The sequence below is a fragment of the Elephantulus edwardii genome, unplaced genomic scaffold (assembly GCF_000299155.1).
Source record: "Elephantulus edwardii isolate Elephantulus edwardi_28Jun2011 unplaced genomic scaffold, EleEdw1.0 scaffold00048, whole genome shotgun sequence".
NCBI classification, from domain to species: domain Eukaryota; kingdom Metazoa; phylum Chordata; class Mammalia; order Macroscelidea; family Macroscelididae; genus Elephantulus; species Elephantulus edwardii.
The window spans coordinates 13352356-13365463 of record NW_006399798.1 but is presented as its reverse complement, the minus strand read 5'-3'; the positions used below and the strand labels follow the sequence as shown (position 1 = coordinate 13365463).

General features: G+C 42.3%; 1 protein-coding gene across 1 annotated transcript in view; it reads left to right on the top strand.

Moving 5' to 3' along the window:
• The window catches only part of ABCA6 (ATP-binding cassette, sub-family A (ABC1), member 6), a 79700-nt gene that overhangs the window by 2453 nt on the left and 64139 nt on the right, over nucleotides 1–13108 (top strand). The window contains exons 3-6 of the mRNA XM_006886397.1: nucleotides 3441–3599; nucleotides 5232–5335; nucleotides 7809–8035; nucleotides 11010–11151. Coding sequence (XP_006886459.1) covers nucleotides 3441–3599; nucleotides 5232–5335; nucleotides 7809–8035; nucleotides 11010–11151 — 632 coding nt within the window. The remainder of the gene's footprint in view (nucleotides 1–3440; nucleotides 3600–5231; nucleotides 5336–7808; nucleotides 8036–11009; nucleotides 11152–13108) is intronic.

The following is a 13108-nucleotide window of genomic DNA, read 5'->3' as shown; positions in this document are numbered from 1 at the left end:
GTAAGAATACAAAGGGCAAAAAAAGTTATATTTTATAAGATATGCACAGGTTACATTTAAAGTTAAAGCAATCCATCATGTTAATGACAAAGATGACACCCACCTTTACTTGTTTCATTGGCTTGCCTGTTGTTTTTCCTCTAACACCGTTTAACATTACTTTTAAATCTTTTCAGCTTAATGGAAGCCCATTTTAGGTATGCCCACCTTTCTATTGAAATATTATTAAACAGTTTGTTGTTGTTGACTGCAGAATAGCTGACCCTCCCTCCAGTTTTCAGAGGCAATACACTGCACAGGAGGGAATGGTTCACCTTTCTCCTCGAGCAGCTGCTAAATTCAAATCATAGATCTTTCGGCTATCAGTGCAATTCCTTACCAGTAAGCCATCAAAGGTCCCATTCAACAGTAGGCCTTAGAATTTCATATCTTTAGATTAGTACTTAGGAGGACTATAATCACTGATGTGTCTAGCCATGCTTGACATTGGGGATACAACGATCAAATTTTTTAACTCAGGGAGGGAAATACAAACAAAAGAAGGGAGGCCGTAGTTATTGAATGATGACTTAGAATGAGGAAAACAAACACAGGTGATCTAAAGATTAATTGCCTGTGGTATACCTTGCAAACACCTAGAAAGTCTTCCTTCTATAGGAGAACACAATGTCACCAAGATAACTAAAGAGCTTTGTGAGTGCAGCTCACTTCTCCATGCTTTCAGCCTCCAGACTGTGGCTGCTAGGAATACAATCACCTCCTGGTCTTGATTCCTGTAAATGGTACAGTGCTTTGGCTTTACTAGGTCTGATCTCTCTACTCTTGACTACAGAGGACCTGCAACAATTGTTTCTGTGTTTTTATTCCAGTTCTCTCAAGTACTGTTATTCTGGGGGAACTACGTTTGTTTGTATGTATTTATACCTATATTAATATCTATATATATTTTATTTATATATATTGTTGTTGTGTACTGTAGAGTTGGAACCAACCCATGGCTGACTCTTCTGTGAGTTTTCAGAGGCAGTTAATAGCACGGGAGGAGGTTGCCCATCATTGTCCCACAGAGCAGATGGTGGCCTCAAACCTCATGTATAAAGTGCTTGCTGCAGAAGGTCAAGGACTGTAGTCTTCAAAATGTATTGAAGCTTTATTGTTGTTGTTGTTGTTAGGTGCCATCAAGTCGTAGACGGCTCATAATGACCTTATGAACTAAAGGCCTGAGCACTGTTCATAGAGTTTCTGAAGGCAAGCCATTTCGGAAGTGGATGCCACTCCTGCTTCCAGGCTTGTTTTAGTTGGGAAGCTCCAGCACTTTCCACCATGGGTAACCATTATCACATCTGGCACACATCAGTGTCACAGTGTTCAGCATCACAGCAACCACGAGTTACCTCTGTACAGCAATGCACAGACCAGTGCTATACCACCTAGAAGAATGTTTGACAGGAAAACAATTTGAACCAGGCCTAAGGGCCACAGATTAATATCACCCACCTTGGGCTTGGTAGTATAACTTTCTGTCCACTAGGCCACCGTAGCTCTCTCTATTTCATCGTTATTATTGTTAGGTGCCGTTGAGTTGTAGACAACTCATAGCGACCCTATGAACGAAAGGCCTGAGCACTGTTCATACATAGAGTTTCCAGAGGCCAAGCCATTTCGGAAGTGGATGCCACTCCTGCTTCCAGATTGAAGCTCTACATAAAGAAAACAAAGATGGCAGCACCGATAGATGGAGAAGAGATTGAGGTTGTTAACAATTACAGCTGGCTCGGCTCCACAATCAACTCTCTTGACACTTCAGTCAGGACACCAAAAGATTAATTGTACTGGGAAAATCTTCTGTCAAGGATTTCTCCAGAGTGCTGAGGAGCAACGATGTCAATCTAGAGACCAAGGTGCACTTGATCCAGGCCATGGTCTTGGCGTTTACCTAATCTGCATCGGAGAACTGGACAATGATTAAGGATTACATAAGAAGAATTGATGCCTTTTAGTTGTAGTGCTGGAGAAGAGTCTTGAACATACCACGGACTGCCAAGAAAACAAATAGGTCAGTCTCGGAAAGGATGAAGCCAAGTTTGTCCTTGGAGATTAGGATTTTGAAGCTTTGTCTCCCATACTTTGGACAAGTGGTGAGGAGGGACCAATCCTTGGAGAAAAACATCAAGCTTGGAAGGATAGAAGGACAGAGCAGGAGAGGAAGACCCTGGATGAGATGGATTGATACAGTAACTGGGGTAGGTGTGTCAGAGGAGCAGGCTTCAGAACTATATAGTACATAGGGTCACTATGAGTCACAGGCAACTTGATGGCATATAACAACTCTCTCTCTCTCTCTCTCTCTCTCTCTCTCTCTCTTTTATTTATATTCCTTTATATCCATGTACTACTCTTCCCAGGATATCTCTCTCCCTCCCTCCCTTCTCTCTCTCCCCTCTTTCTCTCTCTCATCTCTCTCTCTCTCTCATCTCTATCCATATAGATATCTATATATCCATATATCCATATATCTATCTCTGTCTCTGCCTCTGCCTCTGTCTCTGTCCCTGTCCCTGTCCCTCTCCCTGTCTCTGTCTCTATCTCATGCCCAAGTGACAAGAAGCTACACTGCAATCCTGAAGGCGTGCAGTTCGAGGCCACTAGCTGCTCCATTGGAAAAGATGGGCAATCTCCTCCTATGCGATTAACTGCCTCTATAAACTCACTGGAGGGTCAGCTATGGGTTGGTTCCAACTCCACTGAACAGAACAACAACATACTCTGGTAACCTAGTGGCAAGAAGCTGCACTACAATCCCCAAACATTCAGGGTTTGAATCCATCAGCTGCTCTGTGGGAGAAGAATGAACAGTTGCCTACCGGAGGGTCAGCTATGGGTCAATTCCGCAGTTCTGACTGGATGGCACACAACAACAACTACGTGCACACCACGCGCACGTGTATAGAGGCAAGGAGAAAGCTCTTTTGAAGAAGTTGATGGAAAGTTGTGCAATTAAATCAAAGGTAGCACCTCTCTGACAGTTTGGGCCCACCAGTGGTTTCAGGAGAAAGAGGGAACGTCTCCTCTCAGAGATGAGGCTTTACGGATTTGGAGGGTCAGCTATGAATTGTTTCCAACTGGAAGGAAATTTTAGATGTATGTTTGTGTGTGCGCTTTTTTTAATGCTTTATAATATGCCTGATGAAGCTGGTTTTGAAACCTCTATTTAGAAAAATAAAACATTGGATTCTCATGTCCTTCTCTTGAGTCTAGGTTTGAAAGCATTGCAGTAACATTTTCCCTCTTGTCTATATGATAAGTTTGAGAACAATGGAAAATTAACCTTAGTTAGTTTGCTTTCAATGGGACATAGATGATGATGCAGTGGGATGTGCCGTCCTGTTTTCCTGTATCCCTGTGTAATAATCTAATCTTTCCCCCTTTGTCATTCACAGGACGAAAAATCATTGGGGTACCAGATGAAAAAGCCATGGATGCGCTCTTTCGAGAGAATGGCATATTCATGGCCGCGGTCGTCTTTAGTGACACTTTCTCATATAAGCTAAAGTTTTTACAGGGATATGCCATTCCATTTTTGATAGAAGGCTTCTCAGGTGACTTTTCATATAAAACATTATTAAGGCATTTTTCCTGTTTCCAAGAAAGGGAACAGGAGGGGTGAGTGGCAGAGATGCTTACACTAGCCCAGGAGGGAAGGGTGCATTGAATTGAGAGGTCAGTACGATGCTTGTGCTAAGAGCTGAAATACAAGGGACCGTAATGACCAATCCTGTGCATTCAGCTCAGCACATACAAGATGCAATGAATGCGAGAACAAACCCAGCTGAGAGGTCCCAGCCTCATTCGAGAGCCTAACTTAACATGGAAGACAGACCTTGAACAATCAGTGATAAGTTCCAGGAAAAGTGTTCTGGGGCTTTAGACATGAAGATAATTAGGGAAGTCTTAACCTGAGGAAATCATATTCAAATGAAGCCCAGCAGTAAAGAGTGAGCTTCTGGGGGTGGGGGTTGGGGAGTTGTGTTTCAGATAAAAGAAAGATAAGTGTGATGCCCTTTAGATTGAAAACAACAACAACAACAACCAAAACAACCCACAATCCGATCTGAAGGAAGAGCTTGAAGAAGAATGTGGTAAAAGTTACATAATAGCTCGATCTTGGGGAGTTCCGTAAACCAAAGTCAATATAGATGACCATTGAGGCTTTTTCATCAAAGCAGAACCATGATTTTACGGAGTGTCCTGTCTCCAGCAGAGAGGCCAGGAGAAGTGAGTCCTGTTCATCTGCTGATTGGGGTAACCAGGAGGTGTGGTCAAGTCTAGTACAACTCTTAGGACCCCATGGACAGCAGATCTGACCCCTGTCCTCTCCTGTGCCGTCCTCACCATCTCTGACGCACTTGAACCCATTGCTGGAGTCACCCAGGCAATCCATCTCATTGGGGTCTTCCTCTCTTTGGCTGAGCTTCCAACTTTGCAAGGCAGAGTTAGCTGATCATTGCTGCTCAATCCCGAGTAGAGGGAGAGCTGAGAGGGAGCAGGACAAGAGGAATCTGTGGGACCTCTGGGAAGTAGAGCAGAAATGATTTCAGAATTGCTCTTTTCCATTCACTCGCTGAGAGTCCCACTCTACCCCTCATTACTCTCCGCGGTGGGAACTGATATGAACCAAACAAGGAGGCTGCTTTCATGAGACATTTGAGTCAGAGGCAGGGAACAGGAAAGAAACATCAACAAAAGAACGTATAATGGGCTCTCTGTGAGGAAGCGACAAAAGTACAAGAAAGCTGGGTGACAAGATAGACTGCTAAGAGGCGTCATTTCAGATTTTTTTGCTGATGGTGGCCAGGAAGTCCTTCTGCGATGAGGTTGCTTTTGATCAGATGCCGGGATGAAGGGTGAGCCATGCACACCCTCCTGGTGCGAGAGCATTTGAGGGCAACAGAATTCCAAGTGCTGGATTCATTTGGTGGTTAAAATATAGCAAAAGGGTCATTTTGGGCTCAAGTGAAAGTGTTCCTTGCTTTTCTCTTCTTCCTCATTTCTAAGTTGTGGTCTGTATAGAGAAAATGGTTTCACTAGTTACTCTAACTGGCTTTCTTCACTCTGTAGTTAAACTTTCCAACTGGTAGATCTTTCTGGTAGTCTTCTTTTCTATAGGGCCTTATTTTGTACTCTCTGCAAAGCCCTCATTTCTTAATGATGGCTGTGTTTTGTGCTTACAGCTAGTTGCTGGGAAGGATATAATGAAATTTCATGTTCACAACATACATACTGGAAAAAAACCTTTGTGGGTTTACAAGCTGCTATTGATGCTGCTATTATAGAAGTAAGTTGAATCACTATTATAGAATTAAAGAATATTTTCGAATTGAAAGGTTATTTTAGAGTTGAAAAATGACGATAGAATTGAAAAGCCCTAATAATCAATGTAAGCTATGTTTGGAAACACCAGGATCTGGAAGAAAGAAAAATAAGCATTTAGATTTTTATGTGTTAATATATAATACAAGTGCAGGGGTTCCTCAGAGTCAGTGCAGGCTCCTCTCCGGATACCTTAGAAAAGCAAATATTGCAATAGTCACATCAATTTTCTGGCTTACCTGTGTATATTAAAGTTATGTTTATACTCTAGTTCATTAAAGACCACTGGTCGTGCAGTGTGTCATGTTTCAAGGAATTTGTCAAAGACTGAATTGACCAGCTGCTCCCAGGGAGAAAGCTGGGTGGTCTCTTCCTCCCAAGACTGAGAGTCTCTTCAACCTGATGCAGGCTCACCCTGAAGTGGCCTTGACCCCATGGCAGTGGCTCTGATTTGGCAGATTGTTTAAGGGCCAGTGACATTATGACGTTTTGAAATACCATGAGAATTAACCACATGTGACAGAGACATGCAGTGAGTTCATGCAGTTGGGAAGATGGTGTCTGTAGACTTGCAGAAACAGGTTTGCCATAAATCTTCATTTGTAACAAATGAAAAACTTCACCAGCTTATGTCATCTGTGAAACACAAGAAAATGGGCTATGCCTGAATAGAAATTTAAGATTGGAGTTAGACAAAAGAATGTGCCTTATAGAAAACTTACATTTCCCCCCCCCTTTTAAAATTAATTTTAATGAACATTTACAGAGATTTTGGATTTCCATTCATTCATTGTTCACTTTTCTCCCCACCTCCCCATACCCCAGTTCACTCTTCTCTTTGAAAAGTAAAAGAAAAATTCCTTCATTGGTATACAATCCCCCTGCCAACCTCTCGCCACCCCGAATAGACTCCACTCTGCAACCTTCATTCCGGACTAATTTTTAAATAACTTTAGGCTCGCAAGACGTTCCAAAAACAATGGTCAGAAAGTTCCCACACACCCTCCACTCGTTTCTCCCCATGCAGCTGTGCCTGACAGCTACCCTACATGTGGGTAGAGGCAAATCCATCAAGCAATACAGATGATGGGCTGCTGAGCCCTTTCTGTAAAGATTGTAACCTCAGAGAACCATGCAGCCCTCTGTTCTGTAATTCAGGGAGTCAACAAGGGTTGGGATGGGCTCAACAGCAACCAATTCGGTGTAAAGATCTGGATAATATCAATGTTGAGTTCCATTATACCACTGGTAGGATTTGAACTTTCAACCTTTAAACTAGTCAAAACCCAACCTCAAATTTATTGCCCTGGAGTTGGAATTGGCTCATAGCAGAGCCACCATTGGGATTCCATGGCTGTAAATTGTACCTGAGGAGGTAGCTCGCCTTTCGCCCGAGGAGCCATCTGACAATGGGTTTGAAGCCACCAGATAAGCACGGCTTTTGCTACAAAAGAAAGAAAAAGGGTTCAGGACTTTGGGTTAAAGGCACAAGTCCCTTCCGACCGCAGCACCAGAGTTCCCTCTAAGTTAGTTAAAAATCACCTCAAGGCCACTGAGTCAGAACTGCCTCATAGCTGACTGTCCAGTGGACTTTCCAAGGCTGGGAATGGAAAAGGAGGAGATTGCTGTCTTTCTCCTTAGGGCAGCTGGTGCATTTGAACCACCTGCCTTTGGGTTGGCAACACAAGTCCTTAGCCGCTAGGCCACCAGAGAGCTCTCTGATTAATGTATAGGTATGTACTCAGAGACTCTTTTTGTTGTTGTTAGGTGCTGTCAAGTTGAGTATGACTCAGAGTGATCCCGGGAACAAAAGATCTGAACTCTGTTCTATCCTGCACCATCCTCACACTTCCTGACCCAGAAGAGCCCATTGCAGCAGTTACCTTGTCAGTTCACCTGGTTGAGGGTCTTCCTCTCCTTCACCAGCCCTCCACCCTTCCCAACAGCATGTCCTTCTCCAAGGAATAGCCCCTCTTAGCAACATGCCCAAAGTATGTGAGGCTCAGAGACCTCACCCATAACTCTACAAAATTGAATCAAACCCATTGGTTAATCTAGCATCTAGTCAATTCTAACTCATAGCAATCTTCTTAAACGGAGGAGAGCTGCCTCTGAGGAATCCCTACGTTGTTATGTTTATGGAAGCTGACTGCCATAGCTTTCTCCCTCAGAGCAGCTGGTGGGTTTGAACCACTGACCTTTCAGCTAGCAGAGGAGAACTTTAGTTAATACAGGCACAAGGTCTCTTTGAAGAACAATAGCTAAACAACATTTGTATACGTTGTACAAATTCAGTTTGTACATTTGAACAATTTGTCCGACGTTTGTACAATTCACAGTTCAATTTGTTAATGGGTTCGGTCCCCAGAGCCTTCAGATTTTATGAATCAATAAATACCCACTAAATAATGATTTTATCTGTTTAAACCCTCATGTAGATCACAACAAATCACTCTGTGATGGAGGCGTTAATGTCAGTGACTGGCAGAAACATGAAGATATTACCCTTCATTTCTAAAGACATATTCCAAGATGAGACAATTATTCTCTACTGCTTGATTTATTTCTCCTCATTTATATATTTTGCATCCCTCAGTGTTACAAAAGAAAGGAAAAAGCTTAAGGACTTGATGAAAATGATGGGTCTACAAGATTCAGCATTCTGGTGAGTCACCAAGTCATGTGGTGGTCTGTTGACATTGAGTTGGTCATGACATTCACGACATACATTCTCATGTACAATCAAAATGTGGCCTCAAGGTCACAGTCATTGGTATGCTGGAGTCCGCTGCATTGAATGGTCACTGTGCATTTTGAACACGTTTACTCCTACAGGGTTCACCCACCAACACTATTTTGGACTTTATTCCTCTTGATCCCTAGATGTGCGTATTCTAATTTTAGAAAGCAGGAGCTCTGGTAGCTTAGCTCATCCAAAAGCACACGGTTCTAATCCACCAGAGGCTCTATGGGAGAGAGAAGGACAATCTCCCGCTGCGTGATTTTATCCTTCTATAAATCAGCGGGAGGGTGAGCTAGGAATCGGTTCTGTCTCGAAGGCAACAACAATGTTAGGATGTAGTTTACCGAGTCTTTCTTACTCACCCCCGAAACCTGTCTGCCCGCTGTGACCTGGCAGGCACGTGAAATAACAGTGGCATCACTTTCAGCACTGAAACAACACGAAAACCGCCACATAAGACATGTGGACAGATGAGTGGTAAGATTTGTGTACTAAAAGGGGAAATTCAGATACCTGGGTAAAAGCCTACAATCGTTTCAGAAAATCTTGATTTAAATCGGGTACATTTGCCATTTTATTTTTGTTGTGATTTAAAGTTTCTCAGAAACCCTTCGTGTTCACACTGGAACGGACTCATAGCTGCCCCTCTAGCGAGTTGGAGGAGGCTGGAGATCAGGGGCAGGAGGCTGCCCATCTTTCTCATGCATCGCTGCTGGAGGATAAACATTGCCAGAGAGGCCAACAACCTTGAGTCCGCTGCACGAGCGTCAAGCAAAGCAGTGGTTATTACTTGTCCAGCACCTTTTCTGCCCTGCGACTGCTAAAGTCATTGTGTGATAAAATTCAAAGACCAAACCGTTTGTCATTTAGTTAATTCCAACTCCTACGACTCTCCATTGGGTTGCTGAGGGGGAATTTCTGGTGTGAAAAACGATGTATACAAACGTCAGGAACTTTGTAAGTAAATCAGTTATTGTTGTTGTTATGTGCCATCGAGTCACTTGCGACTCATAGCGACTTTATGTACAAGAGCTCTATACGTTCTTCTATCCTGTGCCAACCTAGCCATCTCAAATGCACTTATTCTCACCTCTCCAGTCACAGAATCGATCCATCTCATCAAAGGTCTTCTTCTCCTTCGCCACCCCTCCACTCTACCAAACATGATGTCCCTCTCCAAGGACCAGTCCCTCCTTGCAACATGCCCAAAATATGTCAGACGAAGCTTCAGAATCCTTGACTCCAGGGAACATTCTGGCTTTACCCTCTCCAGGACAAACCTAGAGTAAATCAGCACAAAATTAAAAAAAAACAATCTTAATGCAAACAAGCTGCCTCCTTGTTTTCCTGAGGACTACCCACTGCGTTTAAACTGCCAACTCACTGTGTCAGTGTTGTTGTATGCTGCTGTGCGGTTGGAACTGACCCATAGCTGAGCCTCCAGCGGGTTTCGAAAGGCAGTAAATCGCATGAGAGGAGATTTCCCATCCTTCTTCCACAGAGCAGCAGCTGGTGAGAACCATGTGCCCCAGGAATCGCAGTGCAGCTTCTTACCACTAGGCCACCAGAGCTCTCTAATGTATCGTTAATTTTTTTGCCAGAGGTGTTATGCATGAAAACAAATAAGAAAAAAAAAGAGTTAGAGAGAATAAACACTTAACACATTTAATGTATATATTTGGACAACAATAAAAACAAATAGTCAAGGAGTAGAAACACAAACCTAGCAAAACCACAAATAGAAAGAAAACATAGCAAATTAAAATGACAATCATGGCTTCTGAGTGACCAAAGCAGATATTTGCAATACAATCCTTTTTAAAACTTATTGCCAACTAGGAAGAGAAAAAGTAGCATGTGCATTTGTCCTCAAAATAAACATAATTTTGGTTATTAAATCCCAAGAAAAATTTTGCGTACCCAGAAGATGCCCTTCCCTTTATTCAATGTGAATTGAAAGAGTAACTTTCACCAATCATTTGCAAGTCAGGTGTTTTCCTGCTAGTCTTGGGACTCCTGACTTTTCTATAAAGTATGTTTATTAACAGAATTATAATATATATTTATGTATACGGTGAAATAGCAAAAGAGGACACAATGCTGGAATTAAAAACAAACAAACAAACCAGTTTTACAGGGAGCTATGGAAGACACAAATGAACAGACCTGAGAGCCCTCTAAAACCATCAGCGCAAGGGAGAGTGAGGGGGTCCCCGCTGCCGTGCCCTCCCCTCGTTCCAGAAACCTGGAAAAGGCTTCTCTCTTCCTACCTGAGAGCAACAAGGATTGAGTTAACTGTACACTATGATGAGGGAGATATTAGGATTTTTCATTTGGCGTCAAGGCAGATAAGAGATTTTCATTTTCACCTACTAATTCAGTCAGTTTCTGGATAAAGTAACTGCTTGATTAAAGTAGAGGAACCGTGAAAAAGGTGAACCTCTCAGCGAGATGGATGGATTCAGTGGCTGCAGCAACATCTCGCAGGAGGAACCATTGCTAGATGCACTCACCAGAGACGGATAGGATTGAAAGGAAATTCTCAAGCCCTCAAAATGCATGGACATTAGAAACAGCATGCTTAGGTTACTGGTTACGTTTGTGGGAGAAGGAAAAAGTCATTGAGATCAAAAAAGGTGTAAACCGTGAGCTTGACATATTATAATTTTGGTTTGTAACCTAATTGACTGATTCAGGAATAATTATTGTCTTATTCTTTGCTTCGAGGAGGCTGTGTGGTTCGTGTGGGCCAACTGTCCTATGGATGAATTGTTTTCTTGAATCTAAATATTTGACTATCTCATAAAAACTTAAAATAATTTCAATAACTCCTTATATACTTTGACTATTTTGTGAAAACTTAAAATAATTTCCATCATTTTTTATCCCTCCTCAGGCTCTCTTGGGGTTTAATCTATGCTGGCTTCATCTTCATTATTTCCATATTAATTTCAATTGCCATAACATCTGCCCAAGTTATCATTGCAACGGACTTCATGGTCATATTTACACTCTTTTTTCTCTATGGTTTATCTTTGGTAAGTTCATCATTTTATTGTTACTTTACCTGCTTCTGGCATTAGCTATATGTAGTAAGAATTAATGCTAAGCACTAATGTAGCAATTATTATGCCACACATATTAATGCAGAAACTAAGGCTACTACAATTATCTTTTTATGTCCTTCCCACCCCCTCCACGCCCCTGAGTGTGCTTGAGAATGTCTTTACGAATGTGGGCAAGTGTAGCCCGAATAAAAGCAGGCCTTCCTTTTGCAAAAAGATTTGAATTGTAAAAGAATCATAGATAAAAATAGCATTAATGATAAGTCTTTTGAGTGGACCTCTAGAAATATAACTGAGGTAGAATAGGTTATCAGGAAAACTAGTCCTGTCTGCTTTTCTGGGACCACCCTGTAATAAACTGGATGGTATGTACTTTTGACCAATCACATGATCTCACTTGTGTATTATGGATTAATTGATGCCAAATTCCAGTTGCAAAATTCCAGATATCCTGCCTTTAAATCCCCCTATGGTCGTTTAGCCAGCTATTTTTTGGGGTGTTTTGTTTTGTTTTGTGTACCGTTGAAGTGGATCCAACGGGCACAGAAGGAGATTGCCCCTCCTTTTTCAGCGGAGCATTTGGTGGATTTGAACCGCGCACCTTTGGGATTTCAGTGCAGCTTCTTTGCCACTAGGGCCAGCTATGTATTTTGCTATCTTTTGTTCCTAACCCAACAATAATGAGAATGCATCCTGGTTTGTGGTCTGGGGAAGCGACCCTGTTCTCTTTGTGGCAACGGATGCTTCCTGGTCTAGCCTAACTCCATCCCTCAATAAATTGTATTTGCTTTAGAAAGAATAAGAAAAAGATCATTATGCATTAAAAATATTGAAGAGAGTTCCAGGTTATTAATGGCAATGTTCTTATGCAGAGGGCACATCTTTCATCCCAGATTATATTTTCTTCTTCTTGTACCACTTTCTACCATTGACTTCCTACCTCACCCCAATGCTGCTCTTAACAAGAACCTCTAATTTTACTTTTTTCTGTTCAGGATGTTTTCTACAAAGTTAATGTAGTAGTACATACCTTTCTTAGCACATTTTAAACAAGACCAAAACAACCTCAAAAAACAACGAGGACTGATGGGTTAGTTCTGACTTGTGGTGACCTCGTGTGTATCGGTAATACTGTGTGTGCTCCAGAGAGTTTTCCACGACTTAATTTTTGGAAATCAATCACCAGGCCTTTTGTTCAAGGCAGTCAGACCTTTTGGTTAGCAATTGAGTACATTACCAATTGGCGCCACTCAAATGCTTCCACTACACTTGGGTGGTAGGGGCCGTAGAGTTATTGGCTCTTCCTCATATTGGCCCCTATCTTTGTCTAACAGAATAAAAAGCTTCCTGATCTAGTACCATTCTCACCATCTCTGCTCTGCTTAAACCCGTTGTTGCAACCAGTGCTGTTACTTCACTTCACTGTGGCTCTTCCCCCTTTTTTGCTGATTCTATGCTTTTGTAAACAAAATGCCTCCAGGAACTGGCCTTCTCAGAAGACATGCCTGACGCACACAGGATGAAGTCTTACTGTGCTTGCCTCTGAGAAGCGTGTTGGCTGCACTTTGGCCAAGATGACTCGCTTGTTCTTTCAACACCTCCCAATTTCCCCCACCCCCAAGTCTTCATTTCTATCCTTTCCTTGGGTTTTCATTCAGCTTTTTCTCACTCTCCTCTTCCAACATCCGGCATCTGTGTGGAAGAAATAAGGATCTTCTTTAAAAGGAGGTTGAGTGTATTAGTGAGGACAATTATATTTCAGTACTTTCATCTCGATCTCAAAGATAAGTATGTTCAGGTGTACAGGCTCTTCTGCGTGCTGCGCTGAGTCCTGAGATGATGACTGATGGTGATTGATGATGATTGATGATGACTGATGGTGATTGATGATGACTGATGGTGATTGATGATGATTGATGATGACTGATGG